The following is a 21,365-nucleotide window of genomic DNA, read 5'->3' as shown; positions in this document are numbered from 1 at the left end:
TGCGAAACGCCAACAATAAAGTGCAATTCATTCTCTAAACAGGCTGCATGTCCTCCCATGCAAGTGGCACAAGGAATGAAGGAATCACAGTCCCGCGGGGGTCTACCATATACACACATGCACATACATATAGCATGGATATATACTCGTATATGTCGTATGTGGCACGGCATTTTATGACAATGCCAATCTAAGCGAAAGCGAGGAAGACGTTGACATATTTTTCTTGACAACGTGCAGTGCATTTCTTTCCAGGCCGCTGACAAAATGTGCCCGTTACCGCAATGCAATGATCCAGAGGCGGCGTCGCTGGCAGCCAATGGGGGACCGGGCATACAAGCCATTGTGGTATAACCCAAAGGGGCTAGAAATCCCATATTCATTACCAATCATCAACCTGTTTTGAAGCGGGTAGTCAAAATATCGATGCCATTTCGGCGGGCATCCCCCGCCCCTTGCCCATTCAGGACCTATGGAGGCGGAACCCCCGTATCCTGGCTGACTTTGGAGCTGACTGGGGGCTTAGACTGCCGACTTGCAGGGCACGAGACACAAATACTACATTAACCCAAATGCAAAGCCGTGCCAAGAGCCTGGCAAGTAAATGCCCACGGGACGTGCGCACATGTGTGCCGTAGTATGTGTGTGTATCTGGTGCATCTGGTGTATCTGGTGTATCTGGCGTGACTTTGTGTGTCGCCCGCATCTGACGAGTGGAATTGATGAGAATGCAATGCAGAGGGCTGCCGGTTGCCAGTTCCAGTTGCAAGTTGTCGTCTCGTGGCGCTTAAAGCGAGCACTTATGCATATACTGGCAGCCACGAATCCGTCGGAAGCTGTGATCACATTAGCTGAACCTATTCGCTAGTTGACCTCAATTGGGATTGCAAAAACCATTAAGGGATTTCCTCCGCTCTGGCAGAAAAAAGTTAACAAGATAATTTAAAATACTCGTACATCATCCGCACTCATCCACCTTTAGGTGAATGCGATCCATGGCTGATTACGTGAAATAGAGCCAGCTGTTCTGAATATCCATTGCCATCGTCAATTACTGGGTCAATTAAATGTAATCAAATATCAATTACAAATAAGTTACATGTCTGAATAACAGATTCATACCTTATACGTAAATGCAGCAATTAAAATTCTGCAGCCATTTGTACTCGTACGCTGACTAAGGTCTTCAATTTAAGTTATAAAGCATCTAAATGTTTGCCACAATAAGATGTTAATTTACTGCCGCAATTACTCAAATGGATTTTAGGTAACCACTGTGGCCAATCCGCTTTAAAGCTCTTAAAGACGGTTAGCCTTTAAGTTGCAATACTCACTGTAATTGCTACTTGACTCCAAACAAAACCCCTTAATGCTGTGCAAACAATGGACGAGTTTAAGCACCGCATAGTTAGCGTTAATGGTAATGCCTTGAACTTGAACCCACTTGTGAAGGGTCCCTGAACGTTGTGGCCATTTCATTTGCATTGAGTTTTAAATAATTTGAAGCCGGCGAAACCAGGACGGCAAATGCGCAAGGACAAGTGCCAATAGGATGTGTCACCAAAAATATGAAATGGCCAACGAAGGCAGAAAAGGCCAGAAAAGGCGGCCAAAGAAGCGAGAAGGCAAAGAAAGGGAAAAAGGTCAGAAACACTTGGCAGTACATTATCTGGGCCAGTGGCCGTACTATACCATGCCATCGAATACCATACCATATACCAAGGCAACTGACAACTGACGACGGACACACTGATGACAGACGCTCCGGCTGACATTTTCGTTATTATTCTTATTGCCGTTGAGTCCTGAGGTCCTGGAGTCCTGGAGTCCTAGAGTGCTGAACTGGCATCAGCTTCATCTATTGCTGATGCGGCTCCCACTCGGGCTGCTGTTATTGTTGGCTCAATTTCCTAGCCATTTCCGGCTAGTCTTCTTCTTCTGCCTGGCGAAATTACGTAAAACATACAAAAACAGAAGTTTTCAACAAAGGGCATTGCGGAGATTTCGGGGGAGCTGGACCTTGGAGCTGGGCAAGAGGCAAAAACACACAGACCGTGCGGGTCATTCCACTTGATTTCCGAAAAGGATACTGGCCACACAGGGCAGAAAAAATGTCCAAGATCGAATGATGGAGGGGCGGCAAACGCTCGACCGCAAGTACAAAAGAAATGAACTGCTCGGCAACCGCCCACCAAGTCATTCCGTGCTTCTCGCCTCCCATTTCCAGCGCCTTCAGTCATCGGCGTTCTTGCTGCTCACTCAATGGTCCATAAATCGGTTGTCAACTATTCAAATGCAGACAATTGATTACAGCGATAAAGCTGAAGAGCCTTTTGTGAGCGATTCATCCTGCTGCTCCTCCCACATTGCTCCGTAGCTCTAATGAAAGCAGCTGTGCCATTCACAGAGATGTACGAGTATGGGTGGGAATCGGGGAATTGAGCCGGGACTGAGATATCTAGGTGGTATTTTCTTTTTCCTTTTCTGCCCCTTTGATGAGCCGAAGCCGTAATGAGATGAGCCTAGGAGCCCGGGGGCTCCGAAGGCAGAGTCGGCTTTGGGGCCTAAATCGAGGAGGCGCAGAAAGTCAATAGACGGTAAAACCATTTAAGCCAGCCGCAGAATTAGGTTACACATTACTACAGTCAATAGTGGGAACTGGGAGCTGGGAGCTGGGAACTGCAAACTGCAAACTGCAAATTGCGGAATCGGGGGGCGGTCTGTCGATTGAAGCCAGGTATGCGGCTTGTACTTCTAGGAGATCAGGGCGCTTAGCTCATTCGCTACCCAACACCAACCCCTTTGAAGGTGCCTCAAGTACGGCAAAATATTTATTCACAGTTCGATAAATAAAACTCCATGTGCCGGGCAAATGCAGAGGCAGGCAGCCAAGTCATGGATCTAATGGCCTGGTATCCATCCATCCATCCAACCACCCAACCAAGCAACCATCCATCCATCCATCTGTTGGGTGAACCATCCAACAACAAGCGGTAGTTTTAAATAAGAAATGAATACGACGCCTTTGTTCGGGCGCGGCGACTTGGACTTAACTTCAAGTTGGATTCAAAATAGGATTGGGATTGGTGTAGGGCTTGGGATTGGGAGCAGACGGAGCTGAAGTTGCAGTTTGAATTTGAGTTTTAATATGGGGTATATATAGCCGTACAGCAGTATTTGCTTAGCTTATGCCTTCTCCTGCCCGTAAGCCCCGGGCATTTAACACTTTGTATTTACTACCGCAGCAAAAGCAATTGAAATGCTCGTTGGCAAAGCAATGGAAATGGCAGAACGACTTAAGCACATCTACCCTTGCAAGAAAGCTGCACTCAGGGAAAAGGAATCATTTTGAAATAAGTAGTGCAGAGTTTAAAGATTGTCAGATAATTCCGTCATGCCATAACTGTATAACACGATATAATGTAGATAAGTATTCTTCTGCAATTTTCTTCTAGAATCCCAGTTTAGTTGCTTAGGCACCCTCCTAGTTTTTCACAGTGCAGCTAAGGAGCGGAATGGGATCTGCTCCGACTTACAACAATAATGTTGCAGCAACGTTGATTGGGCTGCATCAGAGCGTCGCAAGCGGCATTAGGAAGTACGGCCACGTCTGGAACTGGATGTGGATATGGATGAGGATATGGATGTGGATGTGGCTGTGGATCTGGAACCGGGGCCAAAGAAATTGTTATGGCCCAGTGCAAGTGAATGTCCGTCCATCGCCCCTCTGTCTCTCTGTTTATCTATCAACCATGTGTGCGAGTATGTGGTCTATGTTTTTTTCTATGGCCGTGCGTTCTTTTCCGAGTTGTTGTGGTGGCTAGAAAACAATACCGAACTGTAGCAGGGGCAAACAAATGCCGCACGTGATATGCAGTCAAGAAACCAGCGGGAATCGGGCGTTGAGCCGGGGCTAATTGGTAAAACTTCATCGAGCCATCGAACTGTCAATTGTCAAAAGGCAGCAGGTCGAATCAGGCCGCAAACTAAGTTAGCAAGTTGGCAAAACATAATTCGCCAGCCCTTTGGGAAAATCCCATTGCCGGTGCCGAAACCGAACTGAACTTTGTGGGCGTGTGCGGCACCGGGTCTGCAGTTTATATAGAGTCTAGGCCAATAATTTAAGAAGTTCACGCTACACAAAGTTCAAGTGAAGTATGCCAGGTCTGGCTGCCTCGTCCTGAAAGATGGCAAACGGAAATTTACTGCAGGCACGAACAGCAAACGGAGCGGGGAATCCTGAAGCGGAATGGCTATGTGGAATGGGTGAGAGCGGGGTAAAACGCAAACAGAAAACTGCAGATGGGGAATTTTCCGTGGAGCGAAATATGCACATTTCCACACTTAATAACAAAATATGTTAAACAAAATCATTTGATGTTGGGCGTAATTTTTCCAGCTTGAGTGTTTGTGTGTTGCCAGAAGGCCAACACAAACCAACACCATCACACACACCAACACACTCGCACGACTGCGAAACACATGTTTACATGCAAATTACATAAAGCAGCGGCGGCAAACAAACGCAAATTATATGCTGCATACTTTTAGGCCTGCGACTCCGACTTCGTATATCGAGTTACCAAAGTAAATTGTACAGGGACCGTTCCCTACATCCATTTCCGCAGAAAAACGGCGTCCAGACAATGTCGCGCCGCTTCCTGGGTCCTTTATAGACGTCCACCCCATCCCCATGTCCTGCCAGCCGCCACTTTGCATACATTTAAAGTATTTTCGTTTTGCATACCCTGGCAGAGGGTATAATCCTTGAACTTCTTAAGAATCATGTGTTTTAAACATGCCATTGAAAATTGAATGAACATGAAGGGCTTAAGCCCAACTTGTGCTATTCAGGAACTGCAGATGTAAGGAAACCAATATCAGCAGCGTGCGCAACATTTTATGTTTAATAAATGAACTTCCTATTTTAAGGACATTTTTCAAGGGTATGCTGCCTTTCGTACTGTAAAGTTTTCCTGTTATTATTTCGTTTTGCCGCCCCTGCTGGAAAGTCGTTGGCGGAAAGGAAAAATGCCACAGCGGCGTAACATGTAAACAAACTCATTTAACTGATTTTCAGAAAGGAAAACGTGGCTCCTGGGCATGGCGGATGGTAATGGGCGGTGAGATTGCCAGGGCATGGGGATTGAGAGTGGGTCTGGAACGACCGCATTATCATCATCATCTCGGCTCTGTTTTTTGCCCGCAACTCTTTTTCAGCAGCAGCAGCAGCAGCTGCCGTGGCCGCAACCTGAGGCTAGATTTACATGTCACTCGACTTAAGTTGGTGCTGGGCTTAGAGCTCCTCCTGGTCCGGGACACCTCACCTCACCAACCCAGCAGTCGTGACCACGGCGACAAGTTAACTTGCTCATTCTATCTGGCATCCAAGGATCCCGCAATGAGGATCCCCCCACTCACCTACAGCGCACATAATCTTTGCATAATTTCCAACTCTGCTTTTCTTTCGCCTTGTTTACGCCATTTTTACTTAACTTTTTGCAACGTGCATACCAACAAAAACGCCAAGTGTCAGCAGAAACAGCTACACAAACTAGATACAATATCATCCTATTTTCTTGTGGCCCTCTGGTCGAAAGAAAAGGAAACTGGACACGTCTGTGACCATTTGTTTCTCGGAATGGGTCCGATACATATCTCACACATAATACATACCATGTAAATGCCTAAATTATGCAGATTTTATTGCCGCCCTTGGGGGGCATGAAATGGCGAACAGGAAATGAGAAATTCAAACCTGTTAGTTTCGGTTTACAACGTTTTAATAATAACTGGCCAGTGTAAAGCAATAAGCCTCCTCCCTCCTCCCTCATCCCTCATCGCCTCACTCGCTGGCCGCACTTTGCTTTGAAATTGGACCAACAAAAGCGCAAAACTTCGGAGGGGCGCTTTCATGTGTGCAAAATCAAAAGGATAATTGAGACATGTGAACAATATCCCTAAGTGCGAGACCCCAAAGCACCAACAACAAGCTCAACTCAATGAAAGGTCGCACATCAAAGCTGCCCCCAGACATTTTGCCAGCTTACCCCAGATGAAAAGCAATTAACAAAAGTAAAAGCAAGACAGCACTGGCTGGGTATGGTTGTGCTAAAAGAAAAAAGAAGAATTATAAAAGTCGAGAGAAAAGAAAAATATTAAATGCTTGAAAAGAGGACTTTCGAGGGGGCACACACACACACACACGCGGACCTCAAAAAAGTGCCTGGCACTCACAAAACTGCTTAAAAGGAGTGCGGCAAAAAGGGGAGCCAAATGCGAAGAGAGTGCACTTCAAATAATTTAAAGTTTAAACGAGAAAAAACAACTTTAAATACTAAAAAGATTATCGAAGCGTAAAAAAACAGCTTACGGTCATCAAATATTTATTTTGAAAAACATCTGAATATGAAAAATATTTTTAATAATTTGGTTGGCCCGCAGTGCATTTTTCCTGAGTGTGGGAAATGTGGAAAGCGGGACCCCGCACACACATGCACGACAAAGCAGAATAATAAATTTCAATTCAGACGACGACATGACGTCTCTGCCTCACGTCGACGTGCATGTTGATAAGAAAGTGTACAACCCTTCCAGCATCCAGCCCACACCTCCCCTCTCCCCACTACCCCTATCTGCTCGCAGCTAGGGGCGGTCGCTTTAGTCTTGGCTAAGCCTTTCGGCCAGGTCGGCAAAGCCGGGGAAAAACGCTGAATGCGAATGGGAAAAAGTCGCGCATAAATGCCACGTGGTTGAGCACCCACACAGACACGCACGCACACACACACACACACCTACACGGACTACATCTATACAGTGAGTGCAGATGGGAAATGCGCAACGCAGCTCAAAGGTGTCAAGCGGAAAATAAAGCATAATAATGGGCTGCAGCCCGGGAACAAAGGCTAAAAACATTGGGCTATGTGGTGGGGTGGTGAAGGGTAAGCAATTCAGACACACGTCAGTCATTTAGGAAGTTAAGGAGAAATGGTTAGCTGCGTAGGTGACGCATTATCCGTCTGTCTGATGCAATGACATCCTGAAGTCTTCCCCATATGTAGTACAGATATATTATGCAAGGTACTGCGAGCGGAGAAAAAGCCGAAAATGTGCTAATATTTTATGCAAAAGGCCATGGCATCATCAAAGGAAATTACAAATGAAGAGCGGCTCGTCCGTACACACTTAGCATAAGCCTCAAAAATAAGCCCGCTTCTTGCAAACAGAATATTTTTAGGAAAATTAATCGTATATTTATACCTAAGGCTAACTCAGTAATGTTTTAATAGATAAAATGTAAAACCAACCAATTGGAAACTAACCTGGTATTCTTATGCTCTTGCTTTTTCAGAAGAAGATTTGAAGAAGATGCGAGGACTCGACTCCTGACAGAATGCAGACCTAGATTCCCAGTCCAGATCCGCAGATTCGCACATTCGCAGACTCGCAGATCCGCAGATACGAGTCCTCGGGCAGGACAAAGGCCACTTGATGAGGGACCGAAGTGCTCTGATCTGATTTGCAGGATTGGAACAAGGCGAGCGATAACCATAACTGGAATAGCTGCAGCAGTAATTTGAATTTGGCATGCACCGGAGGGAACGAGAGCGCTGCAAATTGTGTACATATTTCGTCTCTGTCTGTTTCCGGTCGCCTGCCATTGTGTGCGTTAGCTTGAGCTTGTGCCTGTGTGTGTGTGAGTGTATTTTGTGTAAATAAATGCAGTGCAAAAACAGAAACAGAGACAGAAAGAGAAACAGTAACATCAGAAGAAACAGGAATAACAAGCGAAATGGCAAAAAGTGCAGTTAAGCGTGGAAATTGCATTAAAAATTGAGCAAAAAAAAAATTGCGAAAACAAAAGGCGGCGAAAAGACTAAAAACGGAACAAACAAAGACGCAAAACGAAACGCTGGAGTTAACGAGCGCTAAAAAGCAAAAAATACAAACAACAAAAATCGGGCAAAAACCACCAAAAACAATAAAAAAAATAAAAACAGACACACCAACACACAGACAAGAAGAGTAAAGTTTTGATTGAAATTTTCACTGTGCTTTCATCCATTCTGAATTGTGTAAATTTCTGATTAAGGAACAAGACACCATCAACAAAAACGTGCGGCGCGAAACGTAAAATAATATTCCCCGAAAGGATTCCAATTAACTCAATTTGATCCACCGTTGGGCGTCTTGGGCATCAAATATCAAATATCACAGAACTTCTCTAATCGTGCAACAAATCACTTGCCAGTTCGAGTTACGCTTTCTCTGTCATGACAGTTCGGGCCTACATTTTGCTATATTTTTTATTGTTTATGCACAGCAAGATCGCCGCTTGCGGTTCCCCCAGCCATAAACACACCTAACTGATAGCTGTTACGCAAAATTGAGCCGTGAACACTGAAATTCAAGTGCGAGTGAGTCGTGCAGTAAAAGTCAAAGTCAGCAGGCAGAAGGCAGAAGGCAGTAAGCAGTCAGCAGTCAGCCCCACCTAACGTCCACACAAAACACCCCGAGAAGTCGGGTCGTTGACAAAGTAACGCATTTAGTGATAAGGACGAAACGACTTGCTGGCAAAATGAGCAGCCAAAACAGGAGCAAGTGGAGCGGCAGCAGGAGCAGGAGCAGCACGGAGATGGCCCAACTATTGCTCCTTATCGGCATCGCAGTCGCATCTTGTTTGCCGGGTAAGTGTCAACAACAGTCCCTGTCTCCCTGTCTCCTTGTCTCCTTGTCTCCTGTTTCCTGTTAGCTGTTAGCAGCCAGGACTTATCAGCCAGCTCCCGGAATTAATGCAAATATTTAACGTGCTTTTTTATGGATTTGTCGTCGTCATGCCCCCATTCCCCCATGCGCCCTTGCCCAACTTCAGCCTACATCCAAAGTCCCCACATCGAGGTCCTGTCATAATAACGAGCTCCAGAGCCATGGAGACAGAGAATGAGCCGCTCTCCACTTGACATGACTTGTAAATGGCTTTCGATTAAGTTGTCACATTAGCATTAATCTTGAGCTCCAAGGAGCAGCCATCTTAGAGGCCATTGAAGTTCAATCAAGTTGTCTGGCAATTCCTCACTTTTCCTCCCAACCCCACCCTTTTTGAGAAGAAACGTGCTAATGAGCCGTAAGCCGATGAGTTCAATATCTTTTTCGACATTTTCCGCAGGAGTTCAGAGGTGATCTAGGTCAGTGGGAGATCTGCTGGCGTAGTCAGCATGTAATTGAAATATAATTACTCACGTGAAAGCAGCTTAAATCGTTCAGCCTTTAAACTCATATATATTCATTATTTCATTAACAATTCAGCTCTTTACAGCATCGCTGGTGAATTTTAAATGCGGGCAAGCGCAACAACAGGCAGCGTTTTAATAAATATTACTGCTTGTTATTAATATGCATTCGCCATTATCCTGAATGTTGTTTTCTCACAAGTGTAATCCCATAATCGCATGGGATCAGGGCGCAGGGGCTTAAGGCAATTACTGAAACCAATTGGTTTTAAATGTAAGTGGGCATTCCATCATTTTTCTCCAACTAAACTAGTTGTTTGTGCCACCACCACCACCACCACCACCCCTTTCCTGCGCAAATCTAAATGCCGAATTTAATGGCAAGTTCACATGCGGATTACGTATACGCAGCGTTGGCTCACACATAAAAGCAGTTTGGGCATGCAAAACAATGAGGCAACGTAAATGATAGTTTTGTTGGCTTGTTTTTCGGAGAGCATTTCTTTCCTTTATTTGCCCATCACAAATCAGCAGATGGGACCAACTAGTTTGTCATTTGATTTCGGTCGCACGGTTCGAAGTCCCCCTTCATTTCATTTGGCTTTGTTTCAGTTCGCCTCGTTTGATTCGCAATATTTTCATTTTCATTTACGGCAGCAAATTCGAATTGGGGGCTCTATTTGTGTTTATGTTTTGTCTTTGCTCTCTGTTTGCTCTCCATTTGTGTTGTTTTGCTAATTCGAACTATTTGAAATGTTTTCGGGTTTTTGGGGAAGGGTGGAAGGGTGGAAGGGTGGAAGCAAAATGGGAGCACACACAACATTTGTTGTTTACCCAGCAGAGCATTTCTAATATTGCTGTTCGTGTTCGCCTCTAATATGGCACCGAAAATAGTTAATGCGAAATTAATTTCCGAATTGAAGCTGGGCTATAAATAAAACATTCGCTTCGATTGGAACGAGCTTTTCCTTTCATGTTCTCCGCTTTTATGGCAGCGACAAAAATTGGTCTCAATAAAAATTTACGTTTCATAAAATTTATTATGTATGCAATACAATGGCCGTAACACACTGCGGGGTGCAGAGCTCTGCTGAGGAGCAATGAAATTGTCGACGGTCAAATCAAAGCAGGAATGACCAAAAAACAACAAGGAAATGAACGACTTTATATGCAGGATAATGGCCAGGACATCATGGTGCTGCGAACTTCGCACGTATGTCTGTGTCTGTTTCCCTCTCTTTTTGCGGCACTCAAGCAGGCGGAAATTTATTACCGCTCTGAATGAGTGAGTGTGTGTATGTGTGTGTGTGTGTGTGTGTGTGTGTCTGTTTGAGCGGATCCGAAAATCCTTGCACCATTCTGCCACTTGAACTTCGGACAACTATTCGACTTTATTCGAAATCATTGACCAAATTCTTAAGTAATCAAACTGAAAGTTTTCCTCTATCTCAACTGTGGCCGATAAGAGCTTTCCACTCGCCCAGATAAATACAAATCATGCAAACTGGCCAAAAAAGCAGCAGAGCAAAAAAGTTCAACATGACTTTTCAATTTTGGAATGTGTTTAATGGGCTCCGATGTCCGGAGCATTCTGTATCATTCTATCACATGTGTGAGTGCCTGCAAACAGCTGGCTGTTAATGGAAATCGAAGTCATATCACTCTTAGCCCATAAAATCGGAAAAGTTTCGTTCGGAAAAGTTAAGCTCCAAGACAACTTGGGTGGCCACTTTTAATGAGCAACAAAAATAATGAGGGCCACGACTCTATCAAAACAGTTTGGTTAAATCGAAATCCCGCAAAACCAGTGAATTAAAAGGTTTTTTTTTCATTGCTCAGTAATATCAAATAACACGAAAATGAAATGGCAACAGTCTCGTTTACATTTGTGCCAGTTTAATGACCAAAACTCTATACATAAAGGTTTAACTTTTAATGTGTACACTATTTCATTGCGGTGAGGACTCAAGTAACCGAAAATCGTTACAACTATTCTCTGGAAAGAAATAAATCGCTGTCACGTGTGTGCTGCAATTAAGGAAAATCGCGACTTGCTGAAGAACGTGGCAAAAAAGGGAAAAATATGGTGAAAATTGTCGCCAGAGGTTGTCAAGGTACCGAGCACGTAATGAAAATATTGCGCACATTGTAAACACCCACACATTCATAACATATATCCTTGTGAGGTCGACGCGTTTGTATGCGACGCCTGATTGCAAACAGCTTCCTGTTGCGGCACGCGCCTAATTAAATTAAGGAACGCAACATTTCGAGCTCAATTGAGGATGCAGATGAAGATGGGGAATAGAACTGAATGCCTGCCACCAGGAGAACAAGGACAACAGCTCCCCGGCAGCTTAATTCGCAAACAAAGCAAGTGTAGGGAGGGATCCCAGCGGGAGTTTGGTGCTTGCCATGTGTCCTGCCATCGATTTCCCAGTTTTCTGCTTCTGCTCTCCTCAAGGCCCAAAGCATATTTTCGCCTAGCAAAATTATGCACAAATTTTTCAACCGTAGCTGCTCTGCTTGTGCGTTTATGTGTGTGTTGGCAAACAAAGTCGGGCAAATATGTGCATACACACCCACAGGAGTTGTGGGTGGTGGCTACGCCCCGTGCCCCTCCCCCACCCCAGGAACTGGTGCTTTTCTAATGCAAAATAAGCCAAAAAACAAAGCAAAGGCCAAAGGAAGCATCTATCCAGCTGCCAGTCATGGTCTCATCCAACTACTATGTCCTCCACCCCTCTCAACTTTTCAAACTTCCATGCACCGAAGAATTATATTGGTCTCTTTAAGTCATATTTAAATATATCCTTTTTGCCGAGCCGCATAATTTGAAAAACTTAAAGTATTTTCCTTCGTGCTCTTAATTTGTATTATTTCTTTGCCGCAATTCATGCAAAATTTAAGGATGTGGTGCATTTTTCTTAGTGTCCCCATTGCGTTACCCAATTTCACTGCGCTCCTCTAAATTTTCACACAGATTAAGGATTTTTCCAGCTGCAGTTGAAGTCGAGTTGACCGAGTTGAGTTGTTGTTATGTGTTTGTTGTTCCGCTCCGCATGCTTCATGACCAAGGGGCAGCCGACACTGAGGGGCAACCCCGGTGGCTGGGTGCTGGGTCATGGTCGTAATGCCCCCGATTGGCCCCCCTTGCCCGAAAGTCATTTGGCAGCAAACAACATTCATTATGCATGCATTTTAAATTGTAAATTTCACTACCTTGCATTCAGGCAACCTCTGGCCGCCCGGCTGCCAAAATGGATTTGGTGGCAGCCACAGCCAGAGCCACTGCTCCTGTTCCGGCTTTTCGGCTCCTCGTTCCGGCTAAGATGCTGTCAGCTTTGGACCAGGCTAAGACCCACTGATGCGCTTGATGAGCTTTTGGCCATATTGTTTGAATTTTTACCAACTCAGAGGCTTAGAGCACCGTGGCGTAAGTCGCTTGTTCCCCTTGGGATCCCTTCGTTGGCATTTGCCAAGAATAATACTAGCAAATTCAATTGGGGCAGCAGCCAGGGTCAAAATAAATCAAAACTTTCCACCGGTTAATCTTGTTAAACTTGAACACAAATTTTCCCATTACAAGACCAACTTATATTTGTTAATGAGTTGATCATTTTCATGCAGTGAACCGAGTGCTTGAGCTAATTTGATTAAATTAGTTGCAGCATCGGCATTCCGACAACAATTTGTGGCCATTTAAAGTGGCCCTAAAACTTCAAACTGCTTAGAAAGTATTATGTGGAGACGAGGAACCAGCCAAATTGAATATCTCCTTTCAAAATTGCCATGACAACTGGGCGAGTTGGGGGAAACTCGAACGGCAGAGCCACCGAAAAGTTTGTGGCGCCTGGAAACTTTTGTCTGTATGTGAGCCATTGGATTTCGGGGCATAGATCAAAAACGCAAAAAGGGGTTAGGTTAGGGGCTCAAACCAGGGCTCAAGCCGGGTCTGATGGCGATGATGGAGATGATGATAATGGGCATTCAGGCAAATAGGCAAATCCGTATGAAAGCAGGGACCAAAACGACGGTCCGGACAGGTTGCCATTGTTGGCAAGTGGCAACAAAGTCAGGCAAACAAAATCCGGTCCGAGAGGAGATATATCTCTCTCTATTGACTCCGGACTCCTGCCCGGGGCCTTCAGGTTCTCCAGCTGCAGCTCTCGTCCTCCATTAACACACACACACACACACACACACACACAACCCACTCGCATGCCAAAGCCTTTTGGGTCAGAAACTTTTCAAATACCTAATCCCCATGCCAGTGGTGGTAAGGAGAAGGAGCCAAAGCAGAGGCTTAGGTCTCCGTTTCAACCTGATTATAAATAGAAAATTGTCCGCTTTCTTGGGGGTCAAGCGTGTGTGGCGAGTCCTGAACGGTTTCACCGTAAGTCCTTCGTCTAAGCTGATTCTCAGCTCTATTAATAGCTGATTGGCTCAGGGCTCGGACCACCTGCACCTGACGACTGCCGGCAGTCATATTGATTCGGTTATGACAGCGGCCGTATGCCACCTGATCCACGTACCCGAACCTAAGTGGAAAACCCTGTTGTTTGTCGTTGCTTTATGTTCGCTTCGCCGGAAAAGCTTAAAGAGTTTTTTACGATCCGTTTGCCTTAGCGTTCGGTTCGGTGTTTTTGGCTAAAGGTTTTCGCCTTACCCCAAATGAGCCGGCTCGCATGCGTCTTTCGACCACGACAGTGGAAATCTATTTGGGGGAATTCAAACTATTTGGCGTGCCGGCCCGCCCAAAAGCCAGTGTAAATTGTTGTCGGCAGCCACATGAAAGAAAGGACTTAGATAATTGAAACTGCGAGCGGTTGCCCCGCCAATGTCCGACCGAACTTTACCCCGCAGTATCGGTAAAAATTAACGAGGCTTTCCCGCTTTTCCCCCTTACGTTGCGTTGCGTTGCGCCAAAAGTTGGCACAGATAAGGCCAGAAGAACAAAGTGGCAACTGGATGTTTTGTCCGTGTAGCTCGTAAAGCTAAGCCCAATCGATATTGCCCTGCGTCGCGTCACGTCACAGCCAAGTGAAAGCAAATAAATCACAATATCTTGTGGCGGCCGACAAGTCGCCAGTTGCTTGAGGTGAGTCCTTGACCGCAGGATACGGGCGGGCAAGTTCGGGGGCGAAAGGCAGCGCGTCAAGTTATCAAATGATTTATTTACGAGCCCGCCAGGCAAACAAACAAGCCCGTAAGGAGTCTAGATTTTGTGAACGGGGCGAGGCAAACGACAATTTGCCGAAACAACCAAGTGTGTGGAAAATGTCACAGGCTCCGCCGCAAGTTCAAAACTCTTGAACCCCGAATGTCGGCCAAGAATTATAGCCAATTGGTCCACAAAGAAGACACTTTAAGCTTGCTGTTTTAATAAACTTGTCAAACAAATCGAATCCGAACCAATAGCCAGATGCTGCTCCTCGCCTTCCTAAACACACTGATTGTCCGCCTGTCACGGCCGCATATTTCACAAAATGAAATTTAATCATTTTAAAAGCCATTGAAAATTGACAAAAGGACAACTGATGTCCAACACCGCCGCTCTCTCCTGCTCAGTGTCTATTCAACAAATCACTTAGGCAGGACTCTAAATCTCTGCCGTGGAACCAGCCCCTTCATGTTTATGAATATAAATTAAGATGTCCACCTCCCACACATTAATTCATTTACCTGCCGCTGAGAGTCTTAAATTGAAAAAGTAATTCTCCAGCCCACTGGCATTGCCGCCCAACATCCAGCAGCCAACGCAATTTGCGGCAGAAACCACAGAAATTTATGTTTTAGCCAGGCGAGCGTTTGGAGGAGCTGCGATTCGAGTGCGAGTCGAGCGCGCGCACATACAATAATTTTCAATTTAAAGGTAATTTTAACCCAAGCTCACACTCACACACACACACACTCACACACAATGTGGCATGTGAGTACTGAAACAGCAGCAGCCAACAGCATTTCGGCCATAACTTAACTTACAACAAGTTTCAATAAGCCATAGGTGGAAGCCCCTTTTCGGCCACCTGGCTGTGTCCTGTTTCCTTCCTTCCACTTCCTCCGAAACTCTGCTCTAATGTGTGTGTATGTGTGTGTGTGTGTGTGTGGCCAAAGTGGATTTAGCCATAAAATGGCAATGTGCCGCAGCAGCAGCGACTACGACGAAAAAGCACAACAAAGTTAAATGCAGTTGATTTTTGTTGCCCATGACGCTCCTGGCAAAATAGCCAGGCAAGGCGAAGGAGATTTTTGAAGTAACCGCAATTCATATTTCATACTGCCGTTGGCCATAAAAAGGGCTGAAAGGAGCAAACGGCTGGAATAGCGTGAAGAAAATGAAAATGACGCAAGACGGCAGGCAGGACCTTCTTCTGACCCTCCGAACCTCGGAACCCCTCCTGACTTCACTTGACTCCTGGCACTCCTAGAACTCCTAGCAATCCACAGCACCAGCACCACAGTCGCCACGCGAGAATCTCGAGGGTTAAGCGAACGGAGCGAAGGTGGTGCAAAGTGTTTGCAAAGTAATTTCCGTTTCCTGCTCGCCTCGAGTGGCAGGCGAACATCCTTGCCGTCGCGCGCTGCGAACCGCTCCGCAAAATGCAAAAGCCGGGGGAGGATTACGCCTGGCGCGCTCATTAAATTGCCGTTTCAGCACATGCATAAACAGACCGAGCGGACTTGTCACTCCTGACCAAACCGCACTAAGCACCTAAGCAGCACCCATTGCATTGAATGCCACCCGAAGCCAGCCAAGCCAACTTAACCATCTGAACCGCCCGCCCAGCGGTGCTCGGCCATCCGACTTGGACACTTTAATCCCGAACGGCACTCAGACGGTGAATGGCGACGTAAGTCCATAAAATCCAGAAGCGGAAGCGAATGCGCTGCATGCGAAGTGCATTCGAAACGTGCTTCTCGACAGGATTTCGGGTTCGAAAACCATTTAAATTCCAGTTGAAATGCAGACACAACATGCAGACCCGAAAATCAATAGCCCAATGGGAATGCAAGCGGGTGGAGCCAACTGGGGCACCAAATGAGGAACCACACTAATATTTTCCATCTAAGAAGAAAGGAAAAGTGTTGAGCACTATTAGGTTAAAGAGGATACTAGTTCAAAGGCAAAAATCTATTTTCTGATTTGGTGAAAAGTAAAAGTAAACTACTTAATCTATCAAGGATATACAGTTTCCGGTTGCTAAGGGTTCCCAACTTGAAGTCAAAATTGAGTTTCAAAAGCTATGGGATGTGAAATATGGTAGTTTGTTCGAATAACATCTGGGCCAAACATCGATCGATATATCCGTGTAACTTTACGTAACCCAATCAAACAGGAATCAGCCACATCAAAAAGTCGTTTGAGAAAAGTTCTTTTTTAGCGCCACAGAGAGGGCGCTTGATTATGCAATTATAGGGGTGTTCACAGGGCAGAATCACTGTTGGTGTGTGTGTAGTGTGTGTGTTTGTGTATATGCTTACATCGAAATAAACTCGTTTGTCAGCGACAGCAGCAGCGGAAGTGGCAGGGCTCGCATTCAGTTAATTTGATTATGCGGCCAAACAAAAGTAATCATAATAATCCGAAAATAATAATGGAAACGGAAGGCAGCAAACAAACAGTGGTAGCGGCAAAAACTCCATTAACTCATAACTATTAACAACTACAGCAACCGACAACTCGTAAACAACGGCGAAACTTATAATGGACACATGTACGGGCCAGTTGCCAGCACACACAAACACACAAACTACAAAACCGCATTACACACGGGCACACGCACACTGGCGCAGGCTTACACCACAGGCTCATTATCCTTTTTAATAAAGCTTATCAATGCCAGGACATGCGAGCTGCCAGCAGCAGCAGCAGCAGCAGGAACATCATCGGGACGGCAGGAGTACCAGTCGGCCAGCCAATTATCCCAACTCACACTCTCACACCTGCATACTTGCACACTCACACTGGCACACTTACACACTGGCACTATCCTGGCCAAGGGATCCTGTGACAAGACTCCTCCGGTGACAGGAGCAACGGCACTGGCACCAACAACACATTAACAATGCCAGCACCAACAACAACAGCTGCAAACAGCAACAACAGCAAACAACGAACAACGAACAACGATGAGAACGACAAACAGTAAATTCAAAGATAATTTATTATAGCGACACCTGTAATTACCATGAGCCATAAAATAATACCCACACATGCATCTTCCACAGGAATCAGCAACCCTGTATGTGTGTGTGTGTGTGTGTGATGTCCCCCAGTAGAGATTAATTGTGGACTCCACTGGTGGAGGTATTGGGACTGCCAGTCCCCTTGCCTCCTCTTTTTCCGTATGTGGCTGCCATCTTAATCAGGACACACACGTAAAACTAAATATGAAATTGCCACATTTAATTGTGTTGCGGCAACAATGTTGTTGCCACGCATACTTTTCATGTGTCTTTTGAACTTTTGATCTTAGGGTCTTTGCTTCTAATAACTCTTTCAAAAAAGAGAAGTTTAACTATTTTTTTTGTTAGAAATGTTGTTTTAGAAATATTATAATTTATTTTAATATATTGTTGCCTCCTACTATTTATTGTTGCAGTTTTTATTTAAAACTGGCTTAACATAATGTGTTGCAAGGGCTTTTAAATGGGCAGACAGCTAATATCGTAAGTGAAAGTCACATGTATGGTGACACTTTCATTTGTAACAGCGTTTTTCCTGGACGTGCCGAGGTTACAGCAAGTGTTTTGAGGGTATTCCCCGTACTGCCCAGCTTGTGGAATCCCCTTTAGTTTTTTATTGTTTCTGCCCCAAGCTGGCTACACTTTAATCTTGTTCAGCGCACCGCGCCGCAGCACACGCACGTACATATTTTATATTTATGCCCGTGTTTGTCCGACTGTCTCTCTAACTGACTGACTGGCAAGCGCCACCCCCGCTTTGTGGCAGCACCGCCAGTGAAGCCAGTGGAGCCAGTGGATGCCGTGGATCCCGTGACTTGTAGGTATTTTGTGGTTGTCGGTGTGGCATGAAACTATGTTACAACAAACAGCAGTTCGGGGAGCAACCAGAGCGACAACCAGCACAGAGCATAGAGCACACAAATGCACACAGGGCGAATACTTGTTCTCGCACAATACGCTTATCCTTTCGTTGTTTTTGCCCGATCCTGTGGAGACCCCGCACCATCGTTGATTGATGTGCTTTTGGCCTGGCTTTAGCCTTAGTGTGGCGCGGTTTCTCATTTTATTGCTTGTCGCTTTTTGTTTCGTTTTGGCCTTTGTCTACGGTTTAGTTGTCCTGCCCCATCCTGCCCGGAATCCCGGAATCCTTCGTCCTGCTCCGTTCCGTTTTCGTGAGCCGTTGCGCAGTGCAAGTTTCCGTAATCGCATACGTCAGAAATTATGTTCTTTCGCCATTTGAAATGACAACAATTTCCTCCTGCAGTCGTGTCACGTCACTTCGTCCTCGGGTGCTAGAAATCTTTTCAGTTGAAAAGCGTTGGAGGTGTATCCATCCTGACTGACTGGGAAACCACTATCAACCGACTGTCTGCCCGGATATCTTTTTAATTACACTAAAACGTGCCGAGTCCCGAATGGAGGTCACTTGGGCTAACGAGCGCCAGTCGCACTCCCAGAAAATATCCTTTCTCCGTGAACAAGGACCCATCCGTCACACGTGCAATACGGATGGGCAGGGAGCTCGGTTTGGTTCAAAATAAGAGGAGTAGGACACACTAATCCGATTAGTTTGGCCTGACATCCTGTGCCGGCAGTGTGCAGCCCCTAGTCCTCCGGCTCATTCATTCATTTCATTCAAATGTGACAAGCCGACAAAATCCAAAAAACTAAAAGAAAAAGTCCCAGGCCAGACAACAAAAGTGGAGTAATTAAAAACAACGAAAAAGCGTGAAAGCGGAGAAATAAATTTATCCCGGCAAACATGTCTCCCAAAATAGGTCGACATGGAAACTAGATTTGCCCAGCCAAACGGGCCACATTTTGATGGCAATTCTTGCGCATACTGTATGAGATTAAAGGAAGTGCAGGATGCAACGGGCCACATAGCCGCCACATAGATCTGCTCTATTCATTTCCCCGCTTTATGGCCGGGCACTTAAGCGACAACCTTTTGCGCATTCTGCCCAAGAGCAGTTATTTTTATCACATAATATTTTATTTTAACGGCAATAAAGCGTAATTTAATGAGCCTATAAAATGAAAATACATTGGGCCGGGTGAACCCAGTCCCGTTGCTACGCCAGCATCTTTGATGGAAAGGAATACCTTCGAGGAGGCGACTTCCCCTCATCATCTGTGAGCCATCTGTCAGCGTGGCTCATTTTTATGCCAAATTAAATGTCTTTCAGCTCCACCGAGATTTTTGCTTTTCCCTTGAACAAGGCTCTGCACAGGAAGAAAAAATTAAGGAACACCTCATTATCGCTTTTCATTTATTGGCTTAGGAAAACCGAAATTTAAATTTGAAACTTGATTTGCTAGGCTAAACATTACTTTAAAAACTGACTTGCTTGGCAAACATATTAATGGACTTTGTTTCCTGTGTGGGAGGACGTTTATTTAGCGACGACTGCCGCGCTCGCTTCTGCAATCCCATTTCTTATACAATTTTCGCTGTCGCGCATATTACACATACGCCCCATATTTCTCGTGTTTACCAAGCCTCTTGGCCCGGTCTCGAGGCTTCCAGTCGTTGGCCTCTCCTTGGGCTTGGCTCGTGCCAGCCACTTGCTAGGAGCCCCAAAGAAGCCCACACCATAACTAGACCCCCTTTTGCATGTCTGGGACCAGTTCGGTGCCTGATATTCCAACTGCGACTATTTATTCGCTGTCTTCGTTACATGGCATGACATTGACTTTTATTTAAATGATTTCTCTCCACTGCACTGCCGTCCGTCGAGTCCCGGCTCGAAACGGATCGGATTGGACTGGATTGGGCTAGGTGGCTGGGCGATGGGCGATGGGAGATGGGAGATTGGGGGTTAGAAGGTTGGAAGTTCGACTGCCGGGGCAGATCCTTGAATGGCAATAGACTGCTGTGCTCTTGCTTTTAGCTGTTTGTTTTCGCCTGGCAGCCATTGTGCTTGTTGACTGAATGCAACTTGTAATAAATATTGCAGGCGCTCCACTTCCACTTCCACTTCCTCGGCTCGTTGCTTCCGTTCGCTATAAATATTTGTTAGCCGTTTACTTTGCCATTGCTGATTTGTGATATCTGGTGGAAAATGTTCCCTTGCTCCTTCTGCAGCTCCAGCTCCAGTTTCAGCTCCACTAGCAGCTGCAGCTGCAATTGCAGTTGGTAATGTATTAAGCATTGTACGGGATTCAAAGGCAAATTGATCGCATAAATATGGACATGTCCTATTCCTGTAACGACCCAGCTCTTAAGTATGCAACACATTTGCAATGAATTCATATTAATTACCCCGATAAGAGCGCAACCATCCCAATCCCGCACCGAGCCGCCCCCGAAGGCCATTTCAATATGAAAACGACATAAATTTGGCCGCAAATGCAAAATCGATTGCATTTCGCAACATTTGCCAAGGGATGGGCATATGCAATGAGACTACAGCATAATGCAGGCACACATGGTCATTAGAATGCTTAGATGTATGTGTTCGCATGCGCGTGTGTGTGGGTAATCAGAGCAAAGCACAATACTACGAAATAAATTTTTAATTAACCCAAATTTCGAAACTAATAAAATGGCACAATGTACAATCGAACGGACAGTAGTGACACGCAATGAGGCTTTAATAATTTACCCAACCAACACGCACACAATGTCAAAATTAGGGAAGGTCCTGTGTAGTTTCATTGTTGGCTTAGCGAGCATAAAATTGATTTGATGCCAGCGGGCAAACAAGAAAACGAACATTGTTATTATGCAATTACAAGGCGGCCCAGGGTTAATGCACTGGATGATTATTATTAAAATATTTTCGAGCCCCTCGACAAACACAGACAGCCGGCGTCCTTCTCGTGTGTACATTTCACATAACAAATCGTGTACAAACAATGTCACAGCAACACCTCCACACCCATGACCCGTGACCCTTCTGCCCCTCGTCCGTTCGGTTTGGCGAACAAATATTTGCACAC

The 21,365-nt window shown here is 45.5% G+C and overlaps 1 protein-coding gene and 1 long non-coding RNA gene across 5 annotated transcripts in view; both read left to right on the top strand.

Annotated features, from left to right (window-relative positions):
• LOC26526861 overlaps nt 1-7,486 on the top strand; it is a 32,780-nt gene extending 25,294 nt beyond the window's left edge. Inside the window, exon 2 of the long non-coding RNA XR_003407610.1 lies at nt 7,352-7,486. This is a non-coding gene — a long non-coding RNA (uncharacterized LOC26526861). The remainder of the gene's footprint in view (nt 1-7,351) is intronic.
• Nucleotides 7,487-7,726: 240 nt separating this feature from the next.
• The window catches only part of LOC6552962 (kin of IRRE-like protein 1), a 74,343-nt gene continuing 60,704 nt past the window's right edge, over nt 7,727-21,365 (top strand). For all 4 annotated transcript variants that reach the window (XM_026976045.1, XM_026976046.1, XM_026976044.1 and 1 more), the window contains exon 1: nt 7,727-8,687. In XM_026976045.1, the coding sequence (XP_026831846.1) occupies nt 8,579-8,687 (109 nt within the window). In that variant the 5' untranslated portion in view covers nt 7,727-8,578. The remainder of the gene's footprint in view (nt 8,688-21,365) is intronic.

Source organism: Drosophila erecta, unplaced genomic scaffold (genome assembly GCF_003286155.1).
Source record: "Drosophila erecta strain 14021-0224.00,06,07 unplaced genomic scaffold, DereRS2 tig00000000-arrow-pilon, whole genome shotgun sequence".
Taxonomy (NCBI): Eukaryota; Metazoa; Arthropoda; class Insecta; order Diptera; family Drosophilidae; genus Drosophila; species Drosophila erecta.
Note: the sequence above shows the minus strand (reverse complement) of the source record. Positions and strands in the feature narration are given on the sequence as shown.